The 27,137-nt window shown below is 52.3% G+C and overlaps 1 protein-coding gene across 5 annotated transcripts in view; it reads left to right on the top strand.

The window, feature by feature from the left end:
• Positions 1-27,137, top strand: part of CCDC88C (coiled-coil domain containing 88C) — a 142,836-nt gene that overhangs the window by 61,477 nt on the left and 54,222 nt on the right. For 4 of the 5 annotated variants that reach the window (XR_010659097.1, XR_010659098.1, XM_065906109.1 and 1 more), the window contains exons 4-10: positions 973-1,042; positions 17,380-17,438; positions 18,217-18,300; positions 21,035-21,175; positions 21,548-21,732; positions 22,391-22,472; positions 22,999-23,157. Coding sequence is in view for 3 of the 5 variants with exons in the window: in XM_065906109.1 (XP_065762181.1) it covers positions 973-1,042; positions 17,380-17,438; positions 18,217-18,300; positions 21,035-21,175; positions 21,548-21,732; positions 22,391-22,472; positions 22,999-23,157 (780 nt within the window). In the remaining 2 variants the exon portion in view is untranslated. Of the gene's footprint in view, positions 1-972; positions 1,043-17,379; positions 17,439-18,216; positions 18,301-19,247; positions 19,458-21,034; positions 21,176-21,547; positions 21,733-22,390; positions 22,473-22,998; positions 23,158-27,137 lie in introns of those variants that run through there. The other variant, XM_065906110.1, reaches the window with a different exon arrangement.

Genomic DNA, 27,137 nt, shown 5'->3' with positions numbered 1-27,137 from the left:
GAAATTGTGAGCGGTGGGCCAGCACACTCGGAGGGGAACTTGTTAAAACCCGCACGACAGGGGCATGTCGATGGCTGGTGCCTGGGCCTTCTTTCAGGGGCCCTTGGCGTGAGGGCAGGAGGCCTGGCATTTCCTGTCTGCCCCGTCTCGGGGGGGTGGGTGGGGGCTGCAGATTAGCTCTGACTTATCCCTCCCCCGGGGAAGGACTGCGCGCTCCAGTCCATGGGGTCACAGAGTCGGACACGACTGAGTGACCGGACAACAGCAACAGAGAAGTCACTGCGGAAAAAAGAAAAGTCTCTTTATTTACAGCTTGTACCAAAGACCTGCTGAATGCCAGAGTCCTGAATTGTCAGCATGTAAAGACTCTGTAACATCTCTCTCCATGTTTCAAAGTGAAAGTCACTCAGTCGTGTCTAACTCTTTGCGACCCCATGGACTGACTATACAGTCCATGGAATTCTCTAGGCCAGAATACTGGAGTGGGTAGCCTTTCCCTTCTCCAGGGGATCTTCCCAACCCAGGGATCGAACCCAGGTCTCCTGCATTGCAGGCAGATTCTTTACCAGCTGAGCCACAGGGGAAACCCTTTTCATGTTTATTCTGCATTTTTTAGTTGCACAAGCAAATCATACAATAAAAATAGAGACATCCTTTAAAAGAAACTCACTGCTAGTCCCACTAATATAGCATCTAATATATCTTCTTTTCCCCTTTAAAGTCTCTGTACACGTGCAGACATAATTTTTGTTTAGTAATAATCAAGGCAGAAGCACAGTTAGCTGTTTTGACCTTTCATTTATTTATATCTTACATTTTCCTTCCTATTATATATGTATATGGTATTTTCATAGCAACGGTTTTCATAATGACTGCACACTCCTCCAGTGATTTGGTACACTATAATTTTCTTAATCAGTCTTTACTTTGTTTTCTGTTCTTAATGGTATCCTTTCCCCTTTGTTTCCGTAGGAAGTTCTCCAGCAGCTGATCGTCATGAATTTGCCTAATGTCTTGATGATTGGCAAAGACCCGCTGTCTGGTGAGTGGCGGCCGCCCTTGCCCCCCGTGGAGCCTGGGCTGAGCCCTGGGCAGCTGTTGGAGGCAGGGCTCTGGCTTCCAGCCTGGAGCCAGCACAGTGAAAACACGTGCTCATTTGGGTGTGATTGTAAAGGGTGGGCTTATAACCCCAAGGCTTTACGCCAAGAGCACATTTCTTCCTTAAGAATATATCCTCACGACCCCTCAGATGGAGTTCCAAGGCAGGTGAGGCCACTGCTTCCTTGCTCTTCGGGGCTTAAGTAATATGGTGGGCAAACCCCCAACTGCCCAGGGGTCTCTGCTCGTCCCATCATGGGGTGTGGTCCCTACTGACAAGAAAAAGTCTTTGAAAGGGAAAGTGTTAGTTGCTCAGTCGTGTCTGACTCTTTTCGACCCCATGGAATGTAGCCCACCAGATCCCTCTGTCCATTTGGGATTCACCAGGCAAGAGTACTGGAGCGAGTTGCCATGCCCATCTCCAGGGGATCTTCCCGACCCAGGGATCGAACCCAGGTCTCCTGCCTTGAAGGCAGATCCTTCACCCTCTGAGCCACCTGGGAAAGAATCTTTGGAGGGAATTATATATATATTATAAATATATAATATTAAATTCCTATATATTCCTATTATATATAATAGGAAGGATTCCGCTGGCATCCTGTGCTGATCTGTTTCCCCGTGTACATTTCACTGGGACCACCTGTTCTCACATCTCCCGATAGTCTCTGGGGCCCGAGTGGGTAAGGTCCTAAGTCCTGGTCTTGGACACTTGGTATGACTTTAAAAGACCAAAATGTCCTCCCGGACACCTTACAGAAAGCCAGAGCTTAGTTCCAGCCTGACAGTTAGCACACCCTGTAAGTTAAACGGGGTGCTGACTCTCTTCCCCTCCACGGTCTTGTGCATTGACCTGCACCTGTGGCTCGTGGGTGGAAACCTGTGGGCCCCAGGGACAGATGTGCCTGCTGGCTGGGACTCCCCTGGTTCCCGTGGAGACCTTGTGAGCCTCCTGGACTGGGTGTGGGGTCAGGCCATGTGGGAAGGATCCCACCATGAGAGGCTTTCGCAGGAGGAGCTGAAGCTTGCCTCTATGGGTACCTCCTCGCCCTGCGCTCACGGGAGCCTGACCATCCTCGCTCCTGTCCTCATGAGTTCAGGTCATCTGGAGTGCAGAGGAGAGGTACACCTTGCAACCCGCCAAGGATGTTCCTTGTAGAGGAGCCCTGGCCCTGAGAGCGGCGGCAGCAGCAGCTTCTGGGGGCACTGGTTCAAGGGGAGCTGAGCATGAAATCACTTTGCTCATGGGGAGGGATCCTTCTTGGACCCCCCCACTCCCCTGTTCTCTGCGAGAGCCAAAGGAAGGGGTTTCTTTGATCTCCTGTTCGTCTCCAGTGCCACGGGCCCATGAGCGTCACATTGGTTCTTCAGGATACACCCAGACCCACCTGGCAGCCCCTGGCAGCAACGCCCTTCTCTACTTGACGTGTTAGTAACAGGGAACCCTTGGTTTGCGTTCTCCCCGGCTCTGCCCTGGGGCCATTTGTTTTCTGGATTTATTCCATGGTTCCCCCAGGTAGAAGGAAATGGCAATCCACTCCAGTATTCTTTCCTGGAGAACCCCATGGACAGAGGAGCCTGGCAGGTTACAGTCCATGGGGTGGCACGAGTCAGGCACGACTTATGACTAAACCACTAGGAAGAGGATGCCAGATGCAGCCCCGGGCACCAGGGACAGCTGGGACTCTCGTGTTTCAGCAGTAACGTGAGGAAAATGAGGGTCTGCCTTGCTTAGCAGAACTGTGCTGCTTGTCCTGCCTTATTTGGGGCACTGGTGTTAAGAGAGAGGTGCCCAGACAGGTCGGTGGTTCGGGCGTAGTTCTACTGTTCCTCCTGCTCTAGAGACAGCGTTGTCAGATGAGGAGAGGAGAGCGGAGGAGCAGGAAAGAAGGCTCCTGCCTGAGCCCTCGGTGACCCACCGTGTGCTAGGCACCGGACGTGTATTTAAAAGCGGAAGTGAAAATGGGCTCCTGGGGTGTGGCCGTGCATTTATAGATGAGAGAACGGCGGGCCACAGGGTTGAAGTGACAAGCCCTCAGCCACTTAACCCATGAGCAGAGGGGAGTTTGAGTGGGAGTTGGTTCCACCTAAACCTTGGGCCTGAGCTCTGGTCCACATCACACATGAACAAGTGTCAGGCAATTGCCAGTGCCTAACCATTTTGACCTACAAAAATGACAGCGGCGTGTGAGTTAATCTGGTGGCTCAGATGGTAAAAAATCTGCCTGCAATGCAGGAGACCCGGGTTTGGTCCCTGGGTCGGGAAGATCCCCTGGAGAAGGGAATGGCAACCCGCTTGCCTGGAGAATCCCCATGGACAGAGGAGCCTGGTGGGCTACAGTCCACGGGGTTGCAAAGAGTTGGACACGATTGAGTGACTAACGTTTATGAGTCAGTCTAGTACTAAACACGTCTTCCTCCCCCACCGTGTCACCCCATCACCCCATCACACTGCGTAGTTTGCCACCTTCCTGTGTTGGCCCCTCCCTTCCCACTGCTGTCTGGAATCCTGCCCCAGACAGGGGGCCCCTTCTCCGCAAGGCACCTCTGCTCCCCAGAACCCTGGCTCCAGCCCTGCCTTCAGAGCCTCTCTGTTCCAGCCTCTCTGAACCACATGGGGAGAGGGACTATCCATATACAGGGAGCCCAGGTCTCACCTTGGGTCTGGCAATGAACAGAAACACCTGCAAAGATGGACACTGATTTTTAAATAGCTTTATTAAAGTATAATTTGCATACCATGAAATTAGCTTTTTTTTTTTTTTCACCACACCACACAGCATGTGGGATCTTCCCCCACTGGGGATTGAACCTGTGCCCCCTGCATTGGGAGCGTGAAATCTTAGTTACTGGACCGTCAGGGAAGTCTGAAATTCACCTATTTTAAGTATACAGTTTAGTGATTTTTTGTCCCCATAAATGTACAGAGTGGTGCAGTCTTCCTCACAATCCAGTTTGAGAACACTCTCGGGAAGCTGATTTTAAACTCAGTTTAAAATTTAAACGGATTTTAAACTCAGTCGTGTCCGACTCTTTGCGACCCCGTGGACTGTAGCCCACCAGGCTCCTCTGTCCATGGGGATTCTCCAGGCGATATTGGAGTGGGTTGCCATGCTCTCTCCTCCAGGGGATCTTCCTGACCCAGTAATCAAACCCAGGTCTCCTGTGTTGCAAGCGGATTCTTTACCATCTGAGCCACCAGGGAAGCCCTTTAAACCGACAGGTGAACGGAATGTCTCCAAGTCCCTAGGGCCGTATGGAATCAATGTGTATCAGTCGAAGAGGTTCTGGCCCCAGTTCAATGGAGAAGTTGTTAAGATGAGACGGGGGCCTCTGGGAAAGTTAAGGATGAGAATCCCCCCCTGTGCAGCAATCTCAGAGGGCCCCCAGCAGGCAGGGCTGACTGAAGGCAGCTTCTGCGGGCTTTGCTGAGAGCGGATGGGCCGCCTCCCCTGGAGCAAGGCTGGAGGGATGAGAGCTGGGAGCACGCATGGGTAGGTTTTGACAGGAGTCTCAGGGGGACTCTGAGAGCAAGGAGGTTGGCAGGGGAGAGGCACCAGCAAGAAGACACAAACATGAGTGCCTGAGACACATTTGTGGAACGGTGTTTTCTGTTTTAAATTTTAAAAATAGGTGGGTGAAGCATTTGGGGTTTCATTTAAAATAAAGAACAAAGTTGGTTTCTTTCTTGTGCAGTTGCCTAGAAGGGGGTGAATGGGGAGGCTTTTAACAAATTCTGTCACCCAGCTCAGGAGCACACCTGTGTTGTTTTTAGCTGATGCTGACACTGTACCGTCATTTATAACATTTCAGTTATTTTTTGGTTTTGGTAAATGCACCTCAATGGAGAGACACACACACACACACACGCACGCATCTCAATGGAGAGAGAGACACACAAACACACACACGCACGCATCTCAATGGAGAGAGACACACACACACACACACACACAGGGACACTGAATGATTGGGGTTATTTTTTGTTTTTGGTAAATGCATCTCCATGGAGAGACAGACAGATACACACACAGTGACACTGAATGATTCCAGAACTCCAATCACTTGTCCTCCTTCCTCTGACCTAAAAAAGGGAGATGTCATGACTCATACTTTGAGATGTTTCTGTATGCCTGTCATCCCGCACCCACCGGACAAGATGTTCTTTCTTTTCCTACCTCGGGTGGGATTCAAGGGCAGTTCAGTGAATATGAGAAAACACTTCATATATTTTAAAATCTGTCCTCAGTGGCTGCCCTCCTGGCCTCCAGTCCCCCTTCTCTGCTTTCCTGTTTGTGCCTCGAATCATCTCTGGATTTCCTCTCTGACTGTGCGTGATTTTGCTACCATCTCCTTGGATACCTGTCCCTGGGGAAGCATCTTGTCTGGCGCCTCATTACTGTAGACCCCGCTTCTTGGAGCCTGGCCCGGGGTCCCATAGGACCCTGCTGTAGCCCTCTCACGTTCACACACGGGTGCGTAGCAGAAGAGCCTTCCCCGGCGACTGGGCCGAGTGCAGACTGCGGGACTGGTGTTGCAGGCTGTCCTTTGTCTTGTTTCCAGGTGGCCACGTCTGATCCTTCTCTCCGACCCCACTCCCATCCCTCGGGCAGGTGCCCTGGCTCTACTTGCAACAGAGCCGCGTTCTTCCCTCCTCCTGCCCCGCTGCCTCCACCCGGTTCCAGCCGCCACCATCCTTCTCCTCGCTAGCACCTGCGTGGCCTTCTAACTCTGTTCCCTTGGCCTGGAATGCTTTTCCCAGATATTCACAGGAATCACTTCAGTTCAGTCGCTCAGTTGTGTCCCACTGTTTGCAACCCCATGGACTGGAGCACACCAGGCCTCCCTGTCCATCACCAACTCCTGGAGCTTACTCAAACTCACGTATATTGAGTTGGTGATGCCATCCAATCATCTCATCCTCTGTCGTCCCCTTCCCCTCCCGCCTTTAATCTTTCTCAGCATCAGGGTCTTTTCCAATGAGTCAGTTCTTTGCATCAGATGGCCAAAGTATTGGAGTTTTCAGCTTCAGCATCATTTTTTCCAACAAATTCAGGACTGATGTCCTTTAGGATGGACTGGTTGGATCTCCTTGCAGTCCAAGGGACTCTCAGGAGTCTTCTCCAATACTACAGTTCAAAAGCATCAATTCTTCGGCGCTCAGCTTTCCTTATGGTCCGACCCTCACATCCATATGTGATACTGGAAGAAGGAATAGATCCTTCAAGTCATTGCTCGAGCGTCACCTTCTCGGTGCACCCCATCCTCATGACCTCCCGGTGTGTAGCTGTATCCTCCTTCTCCCTTGGGACTTCCAGTCCTCCCCTCCTGCTTTGCCTTCTTTTCTTTCATAACATTTATCACCCTCCACAATGCTCTCTCATTTACTTATTTTTCCCTGTCTGCTGCATTGCTTGTTTTTTTCCCCCATTGCTTGTTTTTTCCCCCTCTAGGATGTAATTTGTCATGAAGGCGGGAATCCTAGGGGATTTGTTGTTGTTGCCAATGTCTTGTGTGGTTTTGGGTTTTTTGTTTTTTTTTTTTTAATAGTGTTTATTGATTGATTGGCTCTGCCTTGTCTTAGTTGTGGCACGTGGGATCTCCAATCATTGTTCAGCGTGCAAAAATCTCAGCCACTGGGCCGCCAGGGAAGTCCCCACCAGTGTCTTCTAAGTATCTAAGAGCAGTGCCTGGCACGCAGTAGGTGCTGAATAAATAGAGCTTAAGTGCTAGAAATGGGCTTTATCTTGTCTGTCCTGTCCCCACTTCATTCTTCCATCAAGCTAGTGCTCGTTACAGATGTTAGTCACGTGCTGCCACAGATAAAACTATCAAGTGTCAGCGGTCAGGGTCAAGTGAGAGTCGACCTCTGCTTCACACCATGTGTGCGGCTGCCCTGGAAGCTGCTCACACCCTTACCTGACTGGCTATGCTTCCATGAAACATATTAACCTGGTTTATTGAAGAGTGTTTTCTACATGAGAACCAAGGGATCCCAGTGTCTGCAGCATCTGTAAAGTGCTTGCCCGAGCGCCAAGCCCTGATTTTCTCTGCAGCCAGGCTTGTCACCATGCCATGCACATGAAAAAGACTAGATTGGTCTGACAAGAAGCCAGGGTGTTAGCAAATTAATTTCTGCGATGAATCATAGAGCAGTCATGCTGGAAGGGGGCACTGTGTTGTCTTCCAAGGTTTGTATCCAAGCGCAGTAGTGGGTTTCAGACTTGTGAATTGCCGATCGCTCCCAAGCTGTTTAGACTGGAAAGGCGGGAGCTGTGTAGGTACAGAAACCCAGCCCAGAGAGGGGAGGGAACTCATTCAGAGGCACACAGCATGGCGGTCCTGTAGGTAAGAGATGCAGAGATGGGTGTATCACCGTAAGTCATGCAGATGGTTATATATGACCTGCCATCGTCATTATTCTGCCTGGTGTTTCTCAAGTTCTAAATGCCAGGCAAGATTCCTGGGTCCCTGGAGGCGCTGACCCTGTGTTTACACCTTACGGGGTCCTGTCTGTGAATATGGCTGGGACCTTGGAGGATAGCCTTGGGGATTCTGTTCTTTGCTGTTCAGTGATCTGGTCCTTGTCCTCAGTCTTTTTGCTGTCACCACGGTTACAGAAGGGGCGTCCAGGGACAGGGGAAGCCCCTTGAGGAGTCAAGGGAGTCTTTGCTCACCGATGCTGTGAACATCCTTCCTTCACAGCTCGTGCAGGCCTCTGGTCTCCTGCTGCTCCAGCTGAAGGAACCAGAAGGCTGATTTCTGACCCTCCCAGATAGATGAGAACACCCTTGCTTCCTTCCTCCTCTGAGTGGCACCCCTGGGCCAGAGGCTCAGAGGAGCTCAGCCCAGGCCTGCCTCAAGCTCTCCCTATAAAACGCCCACTGTGGGTCTAGGGGCCATGGAGATGAACAGGCTGTATCTGCTTATGGAGCCCCCAGTCTGTGTTGGGGCAAGAGGGGAGGAAGATGGGGTCCATCACTAGCCTGCTCCAGGGTAAGAAGCTGTGTGAGTGTGCTTCCCACAGAATGCAAGGTGGGTAATGAATTCTTCCCTGGGCAGGTCAGGAAGGCTTCCTGGAGGAGGCAGTATGTGGCAGGGCCTCTGCTGAACAGACCAGCAGAGGGCGAGTGTCCAGGTGGGCCGAGCTTGGGGGAGGGGGAATGTGCCGGCAGTCCCAGGAGGAGCAGCGAGCCCAGGGCGCAGGGAGGAAGTGTTCTGTCACGGCTGAAGTTTAGGTTTCAAAGGCCAGTGAAAACGGAACTCCTGAGACTCCTTGGAATTTAATATTTAACCCTCTCGGTGTTTACTTGCTTGCTTGTCAAGGACGTCCTTGAAGTGCTTCTCAGATCCCATAGAAACCTTCCCTCAAGGCACAGCTCCGCCTTTGATGACAAGCTGGAACCTCCGAGGGCCAGTGCGCCAGCGGGCTGGCTCCCCTCCAGCCCTGGGACAGGGAGAGGGCTCCAGGTCTGGTTGATTATGAGCAGCCTTCCTGCCTCCGAGATTGTTCTCTGAGAAAGCAGGCGGCGGTCTTCCCTTCCCGGACACTATCGTGTGCCCTGTGTCCCCCCGCCCACCCCGCCCCCAGCGCCCTACTTGCCAAGCAACATAGGGGAGTCAAGGGTCTGCCCTTAGAGGCTAATGAGCAACGCAGTTCTTGTGTTCTTTCTCCCAGACTTGAGCTGGTTTTTTTTTTAGTTCTCCTGAATTCTTACCCCAGGTGTGTATTTTTATGTTTGCATTTGCAAAAACCTTAGGTCCTTTAGGATTTCCCAGGTGGCGCTAGTGGTAAAGAACCCACCTACCAATGCAGGAGATGTGAGACAGGTTCGATCCCTGGGTCGGGAAGATCCCCTGGAGGAGAACATGGCTACCCACTCCAGTGTTCTTGCCTGGAGAATCCCATGGACAGAGGAGCCTGGGGGGCTAGAATCCATGGGGTCACAGAGAGTTGGACATGACTGAGAGACTTGACGCACGCACATAGGTCCTTCAGATGAGGAGGGAAGAAGTTAGTAAAAGTTCATCTTGTGGGCCTAGATCCTGTTCGTGTTTCCCATTCATTCTTAAAGGAACAGGATCAGAAAAGTGCCCATGAGCCAGTTCACGTGGCGTGGCTCGCAGCCTGCTCCTTCAGCCCTGTGCTGCCCCGCTGGACTCAGAAATGTGTCTCAGGTCCATCCAGAGCGAGGGGGCTGCTGGGCGCCGGAGCCGAGAGCCAGCACTTGGCTCTTCCAGGAACGTGAAGCGCTTGAGTAACGCTACCAAGCCCAGCGAGCGTTCAGGCACGGCCGGATGCCGGCCTTTGGAGCAGCCGCGGGGCCTGCCTGGAAACCGGACTTTTGTTTGGTCGCCTCCTAGCGATGGGCCGTACACAGAGAGGGACTCCCCGGCTGCGAGAGCGGGCATGGCGTCCGCCGGGTCTGTTCTCGGTGGCCCTGGCCGTCCGAGGAGGAGGGATGAGCTGTTATTTGTCAAAGGTCTCTGTGTTCCCCCATGATGTTTGGGCTTTGCGTTTTCCGCCTGGCGCGTGGCGGGGGGACCCTTTCTCTGATCGCCTCCTGCCTCTGCCATCGCCTCACCTCCAGCCAGTGCAGACTCGCTGCCTTCCTGGGGTTCATTCTCCCTTTCTGATCCTCGTTTGTTTGGTGCTGGGAAATGAATTAGCTCTCAGCTTCTGTGCCCCGGGCAGGCTGAACTTGGAAGTCATTTCTGGCGGCGCTGGTCTGAGGGGCTTGATGCGGCTGTTTCAGATTGTCTCTGTGACCAGGGAACGGCTGCCGTGAGTCACCCGCGCAGAGGTTCTCGTTACCCACACGAGGTGGTGGGGGGATCCCTGCGGATGGGGGCAGACTTGGGCTGGGGGTGCAGGAGAGACGGGGGGACAAGGGGGTGCACTCTGGAGCACCCTGCAGTATTTCACGTGGATGTGCAACTCGGTGCCTGCAGAGTCCACCTGTGATAAACATTTGTTGAATGACTAATTAAATAAATGGGGGAGTGCCTGATGGGCGTCACAAGTGTAACGTTCCAGGTGTAAGAGATCTTGGTGAGGGTTTTGCAGGACTCGCCCTCCGGGCTGTGAGGCGGTATGTAGAGGTGCCCTCTCCTCCCATCCCGTGACCCAGGGCAGGTATTAAGGAGGGTCCCCATGTGCCCATACTGTTCCTTATAGAACCCAAGGTAACCTTGTTAAAATAATAACAGGTCTTCTCAGTGTAAGCAGAGCCCCCAAGAGGGCCCACAGAGCTGTGCCCATGTGGGGGAGTCTTGAGATGTCATTATTACCTTGAGGAGAAGCAGGGTCATGTTCAGTGCAGTGCTATTATCAAATCAACAAGGCAGCCCCCATAATCATCATATAAAATGACTGGTTTTAAACTCAGAAACCAGGGAAAGCACAGTGAGCGGTTCATTCCAGCACATAAGTTAGGAGAGAATAGAATGTAAAAATATTAAGAAAAATGTGAAAAAAAGAAAAATGTGTGTGTCTCCATCCCAACAAGAAATCAGATGGAAGCTGTGTTCTCTTTGTCTTCTACCCAGACGTGATGTTCACGGTTACTGGCAGTCCCTCAGTCAGCAGATCCTGGCTGAAATACCTGCCCTGTGGCACTGGGATCAGAAATGTAGACAGAGGGAGCCCCGCTCTGCTAGGAAATGCACAGAAATAGCAGCAGTTTCGGGGAGGGGGCGGTAGTGAGTTAGGAGCGAGCAGGTGGTGACCAAATCTCAGATCTGTGGCTCAGCCTGTCTGAGCCTCTTCTTGTTTGTAAAACGCAGATAATACCAGCCTTTGGGAATTGCTCTGGGGATTAAACCAAATGATAGAGTGTTACATGAAAGGACTGGAATGGTCTGTAGGGACGAGGGCACACGGGGAGGGCAGGATTAACTGCAGTGGGTCAGTCCTTCCAGGTTGTGAGGGTTCAATGCTCAGCCTGGCTCAAGAGTCATGGACCCGGGGCCTCGGTGGTAGTGGGGTGGCTGTGTTCCTCTGACCCCTGTATCTGTGGGTAAGTCACTGTGCCTTCCAGCCTCAGCAAGCCAGTATGCAGTTTGCAGCAGCAAGAGCTTGCTCTTGGAAAGGGTTGTTTGCCTTCCTTTATCTAAATCTCTGTTCATACTCAGGTGATCACTGACACATAAGATTGGTTTTCCATATCCAGAGGATGTATGAACTTTCGAATGATGGCATCTTAGAGCATCAAAGACTGGCACCAAAAGGACCCTAGAAATTAGGTACCAGGCATGGAAGACAGGTTTCATTTCATGTGCCAGTGTTTATTGACTGGCACTGGCTGTATGGAGAGTGCTGTGTTCAGAAGGGTTCCGAGGCTTCCTTCCAGGCTCGGTGAAAACAAAAGTGTTGTGATTGACTAGTCATGTCTGCCGCAGACGTGAGATTAGAAAGTCAGGAAATTTTCCAACCTTGTTCTTTTTCAGCCTCCACATTTTAAAGGTTGGTGTACTTTAATTGCCCCACTTCATTTCTGTCCCCAGGCCCACCGTTATCCCATGTACAGTATTAGTTTCCTTCTGTTTTGGAAGCTGATGGCTGCACACATCTGTAGCTTTATTTATAGCTTAGGTCAGCCGACGTGCATTCCGTTTCTACTAAGAAAGGCTGGAGGGAGTTTCTCTGTGTCAGGACTCCAGGAAGCAGACAGTGAAGTTAAGATTTTTCGTAGACTCAACTACTAGCCCAGCCTGTCCTGGGATTTCCCCTGGGTTTGTGGGTTGGTGCAGAGGGTGTCTGATGTGTTCGACCTTCCCCCCACCCATTGGCTGCTTATGACTCACTAGGTACAGAGGTCCATATTGTTTCCTACCCCGCCTCCCATTTCTCATGAAAACCCACCCCCAACTTAAGACCAAAGCGTTTATAACTTGACAAGTACCGTGTTCTCTTACATATGCTGTTCCCTGAAAAGCCCCAATACCTACCTCTCCTCTTCCTGGGGTCTCAGCTCAGAAGTCATTTCCTTTTGGAAGCCTTTGGAAGTTGCCAAGTTGTGTCCAGCTGTTTGCCATCCCATGGACTGCAGCACTCCAGGAGTCCCTGTCCTTCACTGCCTCCCAGAGTTTGCTCAAACTCTTGTCCACTGGGTCAGTGATGTCATCTAGCCATCTCATCCTCTGTTGTTATCTTCTCCCCCGCCCTCAGTCTTTCCCAGCATCAAGTCTTTTCCAGTGAGTCGACTCTTCACATCAGGTGTGATGTAACTATTGGAGCTTCAGCATCAGTCCTTCCAGTGAATATTCAGGGTTGATTTCCTTTAAGGTTGATTGGTTTGATCTCCTTACAGTCCAAGGGACTCTCTCAAGAGTCTTCCTCAGCCCCACAATTCAAAAGCATCAGTTCTTTGGTGCTCAGCCATATTTATGGTCCAACTCTCACATCCATATATGACTGCTGGAAAAACCATAGTTTCGATTATATGAACCTTTGTTGGCAAAATAATGTCTCTGCTTTTTAATACACTGTCTAGGTTTGTCATAGCTTTTCTGCCAAGGAGTCTTGCCTGATCCTTACTGCAGAAGAGTTGTCCCTCCCTATTTATCAGCTTTTTAAAATTGCCGGTTTTCTTGGTTTTAGCCAAGCTTTCTTGGGCTTCCCAGGTGGCGCTGGTGGTAAAAGAACCCTCCTGCCAGTGCAGGAGACCTAAGAGATGCGGGTTCGATCCCTGAGTCAAAGATCCCCTGGAGTAGGAAATGGCAACCCACTCCAGTATTCTCGCCTGGAAAATTCCATGGGCAGAGGAGCCTGGCAGGCCCCAGTCCATCGGGTCACAGAGTCAAACACGATGGATCACACTTGGGCTGAGCTCAGAGAACTGTATAGACTGTGGAATGTGCTCAGCCAGGACCCAGCATCCAGTAGGTGCTGGGGAGAGAGTTGTCTGTTCCTTCTTTGCCTGCCTAACTGTGTCACAGAGCCGCCCTTGCTGGCAGGGACCCAGCAGAGAGTCTTCTCTGTTATGTTGTGAAACTATTCAAAACCCACAATCTGGTAGCTTTTGAAAATAGCAGAAATCCTGAGAGAAATTGGGCATCAGCTTCCCATGAGAAATGAGTGAACTTCTGCTTTTCTCTCTTACTCTGTCTTTTTTTTTTTTTAAGTTTGCTAGGAATCTGTGTATGGGTAAAAATCGCAGGATACATTTGTTATAGCAAATGTTTTTATTCACTTAGCTTGGTGAGAATGAGCGCGGCACTGCTTCATGTGACTGAGGGCAGGGGTGAGCTTCCTAGTCCCCTGCTCCCCACCAAAATGCTTGGCTGATTTAATTTATTTTATTACTTTATTTGGCTGTGCCGGGTCTTAGTTGCAGCATACGGAATCCTTAATCTTCATTGAGGCATATGAGACCTTTTTTTTTTTCTTCAAATTGCAGCATGTGGGATCTAGTTCCCTGAGCAGGGATCAAACCTGGGACTCCTGCAATGGGAGTAGGAAGTCTTAGTCACTGGGCCACCAGGGAAGTCCCCCAAAAGCTTATTTTAAATAATTATTCTCTGACCTTATTTCTGAAATGAATAAACGAATTCTCTACTTTTAAGATCCTTTTTTTTTTTTCCTTTGTTATAAAATTAGCCCACTGGAATTCCATACCCTCCCAGTAGGTCTCTGGGTCAGATTGAGATTTCTCTTGGTGTGTGATGGGTGTGACGGAAGGAAGGAAGGAGTGAACGAGTCCTGGTTGTCATTGTGTGCCCCTGCAGGAGGCTGAGGGGGCAGAGGCCTTCATTCTTTCCCTGAACAGCCTCATACTGTGGCCCTCGTGTATTTGTGCAGGGCCTCTTGTCTCTTCCTTGCTCTCAGATAACCAGCTTACCCTGTAGCTCCTCACGGTGGGTCGGTCTTGAGCTCCTGTCCACTTTGAATTTGCTGTTTTTATCTGCTGTAGGCTGGGAGAAGGGATCATCCAAGTTGTTTAAGTATCCAAAGTATGATATAATTAGGTCCTCTGGGGCCTTAGCTGTGAACAGTATCTAAAGATCCTCTGAACCCTGACTTCTGTTTGAGCTGCTCCAAGGCTCTTAAAATGCTTTCTTCCTATGTATCAGCTCCGCTGGCTTTAGCCCCAGGTACATGGCCTGTGAAAGCTCAATGAATGCAGGAAGAGGAGCCCGTGATGGCTGGAAGGGGTCTGTACTTGTTATATCCACCAAAGGGCTTACCAGGGACCCTTGCCAGGCCTCTGGGGACTGGCCCTGAAGGCACAGAGGTCAGGACAGCCACATGGGCTGGCATGAGCACTGAGGCCGTGGGAAGATTTTGGTGAGACTCATTGGAGGTTTTTAATACTCAGGTAGGCATTTCCTTTTCTTTTTTATCAGAACTAAAATCGTGATTGATCACCACCTCAGCCTTAATAGAGAAGTGAGTCAGTGTAGTGTTCCATGTACTTATGTCTATGGATTAGAGTCTCAGGCCAAATTAAAGGCCTCAGGTGAAAAAAATCTACACGTCTTTGAGGATTTTTTCATTTTAAATATGGGTGAAATTCTACACTTACCAGCAAAGAGAAGATGTGGTCATCATGACTGATCTGCAACCCCAAACCTGATTCTTTACAGAGTGTGGAGTCTGGGCTTCCCACGTGGTCCAGTGGTTAGGAATTTGTCTTGCAGTGCAGAGGACACCAGTTCCATCCCTGGTCCGGGAAGATTCCACATGCCTCAGAGCAGCGAAGCCCGTGCACCACAACTGCTGAGTCTGTGCTCAGGGCCCGAACCTGTGGACCTTAGACCTGTGCTCTGCAATAAGAGACACCACCGCAGTGAGCAGCCTGAGCACTGCAGCTAGAGAGGAGCCCCCCCCCCCCCCGCCGCAACTAGAGAGGAGCCCCCCTCGCCGCAGCTAGAGGGGAGCCCCCCTCTCCGCAGCTAGAGAGGAGCCCCCCTCGCCGCAGCTAGAGAGGAGCCCCCCTCTCCGCAACTAGAGAGGAGCCCCCCTCGCCGCAGCTAGAGAGGAGCCCCCCTCTCCGCAGCTAGAGGGGAGCCCCCCTCGCCGCAGCTAGAGAAAGCTTGCGCACAGCAGCGAAGGCCCAGCACAGCCAGAATAAATCAAGAAGTTTTTTGAAAACAGAGTGTGGGATCGGAGTGCTCTGCAGGGACCCCATGGTCCAGCCCATCCTGCCCACCTCCAGCCTGGGAGGTAGGAAGGCGGATGCGCAGCCCCTGGTTGTGAGACTTGACCGTCATGCTGTCATCTCAGGAAAAGCTGTTTTGAGCTGTGTCTCAGTTGAGAGGTATTAGGATGAGGTGACAGGTTACCCTGTATATACCTTACACCCAAGGACCCGAAATGAACCACGGCACTGGTTCTTGGACACGAGTTTGGTTTTCTTCATCCCGGGGTAACTGATGATGCTTTGGACCATTTTAGCCCAGTGTAAGTGGGTGTTGGCAAGTCTTTCAGGAAAATGATGCTCTTTTCCTGGCGTGTCACGTCTCCCCTAAATATCAGTGGTGGGGGGGTGGTTTAGTCACTAAGTTGTGTCCAGCTCTTGGGACCCCATGGACTGTAGCCTGCCAGGCACCTCCGTCCATGGGATTCTCCAGGCAGGGATACTAGAGTGGGTTGCCATTTCCTTCTCCACTAAACATCAATAGAATAGAGTATATAATGGGAGAGGCAGGAAACTGGAGAACTTCCCACCTGAAAACCACCCTGCAAGGCTGGCTACCTCCCTTTCACAGATGTGGGAACTAAGCCTGGGAAACAGACTATGGCTTGTTGGGATCAGGGGGCCTCCTGGTGAACAAATCAAGTCTGGAGTGTCTATATCCTGACTCTGTTTAAGCGATTGAAACTGGTAAGATGAAGGCACACCTAGCCTTGAAAAATGGGATATTTTCTGTCTTATCGGTAGACAAGGATCTCACAGTCATCAGCGATTCCAGCCCTCCAGGGCAACTAGGAAGGAGAAGGATACCTGCTCCATCTGGCACAATTCAGGCTGCAGCCACTCCCTGCAGTGAGCACTGAGAAACTCGGGATGTGAAAAACACAGGATACTGGCCCCAGATAGCTTTCATTTCATGCATATGAAAGAAATGATTTCAGTGAGCCCAGACTCTCGCATCTTCCCATACATAGACAAGCACTGAATTCCTTGGGATACCTGGTTTTCTTTAATTCACAAAAATACTTTCGATGTTCAGACTACCTGCCCTTTGTTGCAGACTTCTATATAATCTGACTCCTCCCCTCTCTTCCTCGGAGCAGTTCTCTCAGGGTCACTTGAGATGCTGTCTCCCAGGCTTGAAGTCCTAAAAAGTCTCACCAAATAAAATATAACTCTTCAACTTTTAGGTTGTGGCTATTTTTTAAGTCAACAGCCTCAAGTATAGTGAAAGAGACATGATGTAAAATGATGAAATGTGATTTTTTTTTGGCCTGGTTGGCAAAGCTGAGGAAGAGCAGTAAAACTGTCTTGGTCTGGGTGTGGGGACATGGGGCTTATCGTATATTAGTTGTGAGGGAGTAAAATGGCAGAGCCTTTCTGCAGAGCTCTTTGAAAGTGGGAAAACCTTGCAAGGCGAGTTTATCCTAAAGAGGGAAGTACGGATAAAAGAGTTAGCCAGAAGATGTTCTTTGTAGTATCATTTAGATTAAAACACAAAAAGTCAGGTCTCTGGAAAGGGGGTAATTGAATTCATTTGTGGCTTTTGTACAAAGTAAGTAGGAGACCATCAGAAATGATGTGTGTGGTGTCTGGGACTTGCTTTGCGGAGTGCTCCAACCAGACATTGAAATTGAGAAAAAAGGCAGGGGTCAGGGGATGGAACAGACGTTTAAAATGTTGATGATGTGAAGCCGGTGATGAGCGGAGGGTTCACTTTACTCTTCTCCCTCATGTGTTGGAGATTTTGTGTGGTGGAAGGGAACGGTTAAGTCCAGTTTTATTTCAGGGTCGACCGAGTATTCCCTGTAGGGGGACGGTTCTCTTCCATTGTACCTGGCTGACCACACACACTAGAAAGGGATGCTTATATTCACTGATCATCGTGGAAAGAGTTTATGATACCTCTGAATGGAAAAGGGCCCCAAGGAGTGAGGGACAAGAGTTCTTATTTGGTTTAAGAAATAAACAAACCCATATGCAGGAAACAGATGAAGTGTGTACGCCTTAAGTGGCCATCACTGGGCAGAGAGCTTTGTTTTTAGCTTGTCTGCTTTTCCCCCCTGCTGCAGGTGTGTGTATATCACTGGTGAAACTTTTCAGACAGTTGAGCTTAGTTAACTGTGTTGCTGTTTTGATCTAGGGAAGAGCATGGAGGAGATTAAGAAGGTGCTGTTGCTGGTTCTCGGCTGTGCCGTCCAGGTAGGGCTCGGGCAGGTGGGTGGAGAGGGCTGCTCTTGTGTTTGGTTTGTGGGGATGATGCCCTCACTTCGGTGATGTAGGAGGGAAGCTACTTTCAGCCCAGCGGGACAGAAGGTCAAAGGGTTCCCGTGAGAGACGTGCTAGCATCTTGGGTAGCAACCATTTTTAGCCCCGGGCATCTTGGGCAAGAGGTCAGGTGGGGTTCCCTGGGGCCAGGTGTCCTTAGCAAATTGTCCCCAGTGTCGGAACATCTAGAGCAAGGATCAGCAGGCAGTCTGTGGGCCAAATTTGACTTGCCACCTGTTTTTGTAAACACAGTGTCATGGGGACACAGCCATGCTGATTCCTTCGCATGGGACCTGTGGCTGCTTGCATCCTATGGCATGAGCTTAGACGGATGACCTCTCCAGACTAAGATTTTGACCATCTGGCCCTTTACAGATGAAATTTGCCCCCTCACTGGCCTAAACCAGCTGTTCTTGGTCTTTACTTATTTAAGAATCCCCTGGAAAGTTTGTTTGTGTACCACCCACTGGTGTTTTTAAAGACAGCACCGCCCCCCCCCCCACCCCCGCCCCGGAGATTGTGATACAGGTAGTTTGAGCCACTTACAGAGAAACATCGGTGTGTGTGGGGGGGTGGTGGTGCAGAACTTTCTTGGTTATAAAAGAAAACGTCAGGCGTGGGGCTCCTTTTGAAACTGTATTTCTGTGACTCTGGTGGCCTCAGGTGGCCCTCATTGTTAAATGCTTTCATTAACACTTGTAACCCTCCGCAGTGTGAGAGGAAAGAGGAATTTATTGAAAGGATCAAACAGCTGGACATTGAGACCCAGGCGGGGATCGTAGCTCATATACAGGAGGTAAGTGGGGGGCTCTGGGGAAGTGCTTAGCTGTGGACCCTTGTTCCTGGATCACCCAGGAGGCAGGCTCTCTTCCACCCGCCCCCCCCCCACCCCCGTGAAAAGGCTAAAGAACACATCACCCATGAGTGATTTTGCTAATTTAAGGTTTCAGACACCACCGACAAATGGATCCTATTTGGAAAGGTAGCTGTCAGCAAGCTAAAAAGGGGGATTGAAACAAAAAAAAAAAAATTTTTTTTTTTTAAACTTCAATCAAGTCGTCTTTTGCCTCTTCTTCTTGCCTAATATGGACTCAGACTATTTTTAAGAGCTGTCAAGCAGTTTAGGCTCAGAATTTGATTTACAGTCCCTGAAAATGTATTCTGGCAAATGTCACCCCGTTTCGAATGGCTGATCTTTATGGAGAGAGAGAATCGCTGCTCCTGTCAGTGACATGGCAGAGAAACAACCGCCACCCCTTGGGAAGTTGAAAACCAGCGAGTCTCAGAAGGGCTGTCTCCGGACACTCAACCCCTCTGGGTGGGGTTGGGAGGCGGGGCTCTGCGCTGAGGGCAGCCCCTGTGCTGTTGACCTTGGCAGAGGTAGTATCAACTTAGGGGGACAGTTTTCCTGGAAACTGAGCCCCCCCTGAAACTTACTGCCCTGACCTCCACCCCACCCTCCTACAAAAGAAGCCTTGTGTGTTTTAATTATCTTAGGAGATACAGTTCAGCCTTCCGTCTAATTGGACAGCTGAGATAAATGCATGAAAAAGACATGAGCAGAAGCACGTAGGAGCAGGTGTGTGACTGGCAGAGGCAGCTGAACACGGAGCTCCCCTCACCAGCTCTGGGCGGGGGGAGCGCAGCTGCCGGGCTTCCACAGCCGGCCAGGGCCCTGTGGGTGGCAAGCTCTGAGTCAGGATTTGAATGCAGGAGACGGATGCGGCTTGTTGTGGGAAGGACGACCAGCAGAGCCAGTCAAGTGTTTTTAGGAAATATTCTCAGCCATTCGTGTCAGTGACCTGCTAGCCATAGAACCATTCTGCCTTTTGATTTTCCTTGTGTGTCTCTGTGTTTTGAAACTGTATCTGGGGGCTAGGTCCTGGAGACTAGCTAGGACTTTGCCGCTCACTGTCTCCCCGTTCCACCAGCAGGATATTAAAAGATAAAAAGGTATGCGCCCAGAAAGAAGTTCTGCATGATTATCAAAGTCGGTGGCTCGCTTGGGGACTGTTTTGAAATTAGTCGGGTGTTTCTTAAACATTCAGGTGCCCGGGCCTCACAGGAAACCCAGTGTCAGAATGGGGAGGAGAGACATAAGCCTTTCGTTACAAGCTCCTGGGGTTCCTGGTGTACAACTGCGGTTGTACCCCTGAACCCCCTTTACAGAGGCCTTCCATAGCCCTGGTGTGGAGCAGGCCTGGAAGCCAGCCTCTAAATCCTAGTTCATGCCTTTAGGATGCCCTGAACAATGGGGTGAGATTCCTCCTCATTCTCTGAGATTCGCTGAGTCCCCATTTTTTAAAATTTATTTGGCTGTGCTGTGTCTTCGTCGCGGCATCCAAACTCTTGATGGCAGCATATGGGATCTAGTTCCCTGAGCAGGGATGGAGCCCAGGCCCCCTGCATTGGGAGCTCAGAGTCTTAGCCACTGGACCACCGGGAAATCCCCAAATTTTCCTTGTAAGGTGGGGAGGGGTAAGGTGTCTTTTAAGAAACTGAACGGTTTTGTCTTTGTTTTTTTTGTTGTTATTTGTGTTTGAACCATTCTTTTTTTCTCTTTGCTACTGAAAAATTTAAATACTTGGTGTGCCTCTCTGAGTGGTTAATCCCTGGTTTCTTTTTGCTTTCTCCCCTGTTGAGGCTTGAGTGTGCTAATACTCATTTTTCTAAGTGGAAAGGGTGGGGTCTCAAAATAGATCTTCTACCTCCTTTGGCAGGTCTGGGGGTGTCGGGTTGAGAAGATCAGGTCGGCAGAGTAGTTGAAGGTTGAAGAGGCTGCCCAGTGTAGGCCTGGCTGTGGGTTTCCGCTCATACCTGACAGAAAGGGAAAAACCACCAATCTTACATGGCCTGTTGGGGACGAGACACAGGCTTGCTTGAAAATTGTTTTGTTTTTTGTGACTGCCCCATGCAGCATGTGGGATCTTAGTTCCCCAACCAGGGCTCGAACCTGTGCCCCTTGCAATGGAAGCACAGAGTCTTAACTACTAGACTTCAGGGAGGCTCCCCCCTTGACCACCACCCTCCCCGGCCCCACCAAGAAATTGTTTTAAATTAGGAAATATTTCCCAAAATGCAATGTAAGACTGTTACATAGCCAACATTCTAATGTAAGATTTTTAACATTTGCTGTATTCGTATTAGATTGTAAGAAATAACACACCGTTCCTCTGTTTACCCCTGGCATCCCTGGGACTTACTTTCTTTGTGTGGTAAATTGATGCTACAGTAAGAATATCTGAGGATGGTTTCTGTTAGGGAAGTTCTCCTGGGTTGTACAGTGTGCTGTTATTTAAAAATAAAAATATCCGTGTCCTCTCGGAGCGGGTGTTGAGAGCGGGCCTGACTCGCCCGTGGAGTTTGGCTAAGGGCCGTCTGCACAGACTGGAGATGCCCCCTGCCAGCCGGAAATCTGTCCGGAGGACCAGTCAGCGGGGGCCCTGCCCCCCGGCCACGGGGAGGGGATGCTCCCGGGACTCCCGGCCGTGCCCTGCCCGCCCCCTGCAGCACCTGGCCCGTGCCCGCAGGTAACCCAGAACCAGGAGAACGTGTTCGACCTGCAGTGGCTGGAGCTGCCGGACGTGGCCCCCGAGGAGCTGGAGGCCCTTTCTCGGAACATGGTCTTTCACCTGCGGCGGCTCATCGACGAGCGGGACGAGTGCACGGAGGTGCGTCTGCGGCGGCCTGGCGGGTCCAGGAGGGACAGCTCGTCGTCCTTACGCTTCGTCTCCAGCCTGAGGCCCCCTGGTCCTCTCTCTGGTTTTTGGTGGGGATGGGAGGCTGGGGGGCGCTTGCCCTGCAGCGAATGAACGGCCACCTCTGAGACCCCCGTGCGCAGGGGGACATTCATCAAAGCGCAGAGCTCCGAGCCCCTCCTGGTTTCTGCCCCACTTGATATTTCGTCTCTTTTCGAAAACGTACATCCCGTGTCTCCTGCTTCCTCCGGGTTTCTCTTCCCTGCCAGCTCCTCTTGTCTGTAGACCGTTGTGCACCGAGTTCGGGCGTAAGCTCTCCCTTCCCTCTCCCACCCACCTCTGCAGCTGATCGTGGACCTCACCCAGGAGCGGGACTACCTCCAGGCGCAGCACCCCCCCAGCCCCCTCAAGTCCTCCAGCGCCGAGTCCACGCCCAGCCCCACCAGCAGCCTCTCCAGCGAGGACAAGCAGCACCTGGCCGTGGAGCTGGCGGACACCAAGGCCAGGCTGCGCCGCGTCAGGCAGGAGCTGTGAGTCCCCCGCTCGGCTGGGCGATTGGTTCCACTCTTGTGCCACGGGCTGCGGATACATGTTTCTATCAGCTTGTGTGCTGTGGAGAGCAGGAGGGCTCTGACTCCACACTGAGCACCCTCAGCTAGCCTCCTGGGGCTGGCACGAGGCGGGGTTCTCCCAAGAGGTTAGGGCTCCCGCCAGTCCACACCCAGGCCCCCTCTGGACTCAGGTGACCACACACTGGTACGGTTTGGGGCTGGAGAGGGGGTGTGGCTTGCCCCGTCTGGTGAACCTGTTCTCCTTTCCTGCAGCGGGGGAATGCCACTTTGCCCATCGTCTTGGGGGCTGCCTGCCTCTCACCAGTGGGCACTGCTGCCTGCCTGGCAGTGAGATGGTGCCGCTGTGCCCAGCATCTCCTTAACTTTCTGTACCCTCCGAGGGAAGGCCCCTGGGTGCCCAATGGAGGTAGTTTGAGCGTGGTGGGTGTTGTAAACTGAAAAATGGAAAAGAACGGAAATCAGGAACATTTTTGCAAACATCATGTGCCAGTTTCACCCCTCCACCCCGCCAGAAACCCAGTTTCCTTTCCTTCTCCCACTGGGGTCTCGCGGGGTGGTGGGCTGCGTGCCCAGCAGGCCCTCTCACCGTTTTCTGGTCTCTCTGATTGCCCCCCAGGGAGGAGAAGACAGAGCAGCTCGTGGACACCAGGCATGAGGTGGATCAGCTGGTGCTGGAGCTGCAGAAGGTTAAGCAGGAGGTGAGCGGGAAGGTGTGTGTGCGCGCACATGTGTAGTGTGTGTGCGTGCATGTGTGGTGTGTGTGCGTGCCAAGAGGGCAGGGTGGCTGGGACGCCCCAGTAGCTGTGTATACCTGTGCTTGTGTGTATGTGTGTACATGCGTGCCAAGAGGGCAGGGTGACTGGGACGCCCCAGTAACTGTGCTTGTGTGTATGTGTGTATGTGCATGCCAAGAGGGCAGGGTGGCTGAGACGCCCCAGTAGCTATGGCCCAGGGGTTCAGAATACAGCGTTGGGCGCTCCCAGCAAAGTCTGCTTTCCTTCCCACTCAGAGTGATGATGCCGAGAGCCGGTCGTCCTGAGCATGGCTGTGGGGGTGACCGTTTCTTAGTGGCAGCGGGTGGGCCCCCCACGCGGTGTCCTGCAAGGAGCGCCCCTCGGCCACCGGGATATCCTGGAGACGCCGCGCTTCAGAGCCGTGGCCGTGTCTTCCCTCCCCAGAGGGGCGCCCCCACGCCAGGCTCCCCTGTCTTTGTCCGTCTCCCAGAACATCCAGCTGGCAGCGGACGCGCGGTCCGCTCGCGCCTACCGGGACGAGCTGGACTCGCTGAGGGAGAAGGCGAACCGCGTGGAGAGGCTGGAGATGGAGCTGACGCGCTGCCGGGAGAAGCTGCACGACGTGGACTTCTACAAGGCCCGCATGGAGGTAGGCGCCCAGCCTCGGGGTGGGCTCGCCGGGCCTGTCCTGAGAAGGACCTGCCGATTCTCTGTCCTGGTGGTTTGGGGACGAGGAGCCAGCAGGTTTCGGCAGCTGGCGCCGTCCCTGCCCCTCACCCGCCTGTCCCTCCCCAGGGGCCTCCCGCTCTGCTTCTCCTGCATCTCAAGGTGTCAGATGGGCTTTTTTCTTTCTCCGACATCACGTCACAGTGATGGGCTTCAGTTCACCTGTCTTCTTCTTTTTTAGACCTCTCGCAGTTTCTATGGCTAAACCTTGTCAAGGCCAACCCCTTTCTCATCTACAAAGTAGAGATAATGGTGCTACTTCATGAGGCTTCTAAGATGGAGGTGAAATGCCTCATGTTTGAGCAAATGCCGTAGTAAGCCCTCCATGGTGAGCCCTCCTTTGATACCCAGGCTGCGGGGAGCTGCAAAGGAGGGTGTTGGGACTGAAGGGGGAACAGAGACCAGGATCCAGGGGGAGTCACTGATGCTTGACCTCCCACCCTTCACCCTTCTGTGTCCATCAGCAGCAGCTTCCAGAGCCCTCTTTTCTGAGAATTGAGGGGTTTTGCCGCCACGTTAAATCTTGGAGTTTAGAGGTGGTTTTAAAGAGCCAGGGCTTCCCTGGTGGCTCAGGCAGTAAAGAATCTGCCTGCAATGCGGGAAACCCGAGTTGGATTCCCTGGGTGGGGAAGATCCCCTGGAGAAGGGAATGGCAACCCAGTCCAGTGTTCTTGCCTGGAGAGTTCCACGGACAGAGGAGCCTGGCAGGGTACAGCCCTTGGGGTTGCAAAGTGTCAGACACGACTGAGCGACTAACACTTTAATGAGCAGGGTGAGATCTGAGTGTCAATGTATACAAAAAGGTCCTCAAGTCTTTTCTTGCCGCTGAGGAGGCTTCCGAGAGACTGAACATAGGTCTCAGGGGACGGTGTTGCTCTCTCTCTGCCCATGGCCTCCTGCCGAGCTGCTGGCCAGCATGTGTGGGGACGGCTGTTTGACCCCAACCTGCTCTATCACATAGACGGGCCCTGGGGTCCCTGGGGCGAGCGGCAGTGGGATGGAGAAGCCTGTGGTCCAGAGCCCGTTTGCTCCTCAGGCCTACTCAGGGAGTGTCTGTTCCCTGAGGACTCTCGGTGACACAGGGCTCACCCTGCCCCCTGCAGGGAAGACACCGGGTGCTCTGGGAAGGCAACCCTGGCCCCAGTGAGGGTGTGGGTGGGAGACCAGCTCTGGGCTTTGTCCTGAGATGGTCCACCGGCCCTGCCGAGTTTGAAACGCGTGAATCCCAGCACAGACAGGTTCCAGGACACATCGCAGGGCTCCCACGGCTGGCTGTACGTGCCACCCTCGGGAGAGCCGGGGACAGTCATATGTGAGTTTCCCCCGCCTACTGCCCCAGTAGCCCGTCCAGCCCCGCCTGCACCGGGGGTCTTCACACAGCCCCCGAGTGGGATCACAGACGGAGTGCAGTTCCCACAGCTCACCCTGACAGCCACCCTCGGAGGAAGTGGGTTTCAGTGTCCTTTCTTTAGACTCTGTTCATTTCTGGCGAAGTCCAAGCAACTTCGCTCAGTCGGGCAGACACAGGGGCTCGGCGCCTGCGTGGGGCCAAGCCCTGCACCAGGAGCAGGGAATATGGGCACAGATGAGACTTGCTCCCTGCGTTCAGGGTGCTTCCTGCCTTTGGGGGGTGATTTCACATGGGAACCCTTTTTCCCTATTCTCAAATGTTATGCCTCTGTGTGGTGACAGCAGTGTTTTCCATTTTACTTTATAATTTGTTTACGTCTGTGCTGGGTCTTCATTGCTGCATGGGGGCGACTCATTAGTTGCCACACAGGGGTTTCTCCTTGCAGTGGCTTCTCTTGTGGCGGAGCATGGGCTCTGCGGTGCTCGGGCTTCAGTAGTCTCCATGCGTGGGCTCGATTGTTGCGACTCCCAGGCTCTACAAGCTCAGAGTTCGTGGCTTATGAGCGAGCTTAGCTGCTCCACGGCCTGTGGGATCTTCCCAGATCGGGGATTGAATCCATGTTTCCTGCATTGGCAGGCAGATTCTTTACCACCACGGAGCCACCAGGGGAAGCCCCAGTGTTTTCATTACTGATGAATGACTTTCATAGTAAAGTCACCATGCGGTTAGCAATGCCTCAAATTATGCATGTGCTCGTTGTCACAGGAAAAAGCCCTGTAGTGTCTGTGTAGGATGCTTCTTGGGTGGACAGGCAGTGACGCACTCGAGTCTGCAGACACTTTGCAGCCGAGGCTGGCTGGCGATTGGGATTGGTCCAGGGAGTCCAGGCTGCTAGAGAGAGGATGAGCCGTGCTCTTCTGGTATGCCCATAATGTTGGCATCTCGAGAATGGAGAAAAAGAGCACCTGTGCATGCCTCCTTTGATTGGAGTCAATGCAGTGGCCTTGCGAGCCGTGTGCAGACCTGCTGTCTGCCGTGCGTGGCCAGACACGTCATGTGGACCAAGAGCCCTAAGGAAGGGCCTGGCTCTTACCTGACTGCATGCCCAGGGCCTGGCACACACAGAGAACTTGGAAATCACTGCACAAGGCAAGTAAAAGACCATTGCTCAGTAATGAACAGACTTGTGGTCTGGGGAGAAGGATGGACAAGAAGCGTGAGTCTTTGTCTCTTCTGGAACAAGGCAGCATTAGGTGTGATGGGCAGCAGGACAAAGAGAGGCACGTGGTCATGCTGTCCAGCCAGCTCACGTCTGTGGACAGCCGCCATGCGAGGGGCATGCTTCTCTGGGTCCAGGGGGAGCGACAGGCCGCCCAGCTGCCCTCCCCTGGTGTCTGTCTAGTCTCACCGCTGAGAAATGGCTAGACATCGCGGAAGAGAGAGTGTGTTCGTGCCACATGGGAGGAAGCATAAAGAACTGGAGTTCAGGGCGAGGGCAGGGTCAGTTTTGGTTAGAATAATATGGGACACAAATTTCCATGTTTTGTTTTTCCACTTCTGTCTGCTTTTATGTGGGTCTGTGGTGGCTCAGATAATGAAGAATCTGCCTGCAGGGCAGGAGACCTGGGTTGGGAAGATCCCCTAGAGAAGGGAGTGGCAACCCACTCCAATATTCTTGCCTGGAGAGTCCCATGGACAGCGGAGCCTGGTGGGCTGCAGTCCTTGGGATTGCAACCAGTTGGACAGGGACTGAGTGACTCAACAACGATATGGAACACAAATTTCCATGTTTTGTTTTTCAGTTTCTGTTAGCTGTTATGTGGGTCCTAGTCTATTTATGTCAGGATTAAACAGCAAGGAGAGGAGTGCGCCCTAGGTGCAGTGGGGCGTGTGGAGTAGATGCACAGGGCGACCCTTGAGTTGCTTTTGCAAAGGGTGGTGGCACCTCACTGCCGTCAGGGCACAGGGGTTGCTGTCCAGAGGGCCACGTGGGAGGAGGACAGAGGCAGAAAGATTGCCTGGGAGATTCCTGTTGTCCCATGTTTCATCGTCTGAAATCCCCGATAGCGAGGACAGAGGAAGAGTGCCGTGTGTGTCTGAGCAGGGTGAAAGCAAGGCAGGCCTGTCTCCACTCCTCGCTGAGATGTGTAGCTTCCTGCTCTGTGCTGACTCCGAAATGAACAGCAACTTGAGAGGTGGAGACATAGTGCCCGGCTAGAATAGCTGCCACCTCACCTTGCTGGTTGTTGATGAGCAAGTCTTGTCCCCATGCAGGGGACTAAGATCACCTTATGAGGGCAGACCCTCTGTTCCCATTGGGACTCTGTTTCCTAACGACTTCTGGGAGTTGTGGTAAAGTCTGGTGCATGAAGTTAGCGCAGGACAGACCCGATGCTTGCTTTATGATTCAGCCCACCACGCTCCTGAGTTGGGCGAAGTCTAAAAGTAGGCAGGTCCTTGGTGAAGCCTCAGGGGCTCCAGTGGAATGGGGTGGGTGGGCAGAGATTAGTGAGGGGTGGTCCTTCCTGAGTGGGAGGCCGCTGCTTGCCCCA

The sequence above is a fragment of the Muntiacus reevesi genome, chromosome 15 (genome assembly GCF_963930625.1).
Source record: "Muntiacus reevesi chromosome 15, mMunRee1.1, whole genome shotgun sequence".
Classification (NCBI taxonomy): Eukaryota; Metazoa; Chordata; class Mammalia; order Artiodactyla; family Cervidae; genus Muntiacus; species Muntiacus reevesi.
The sequence above is the reverse complement of the archived record's forward strand: the minus strand, read 5'-3'. Positions and strand labels throughout refer to the sequence as shown.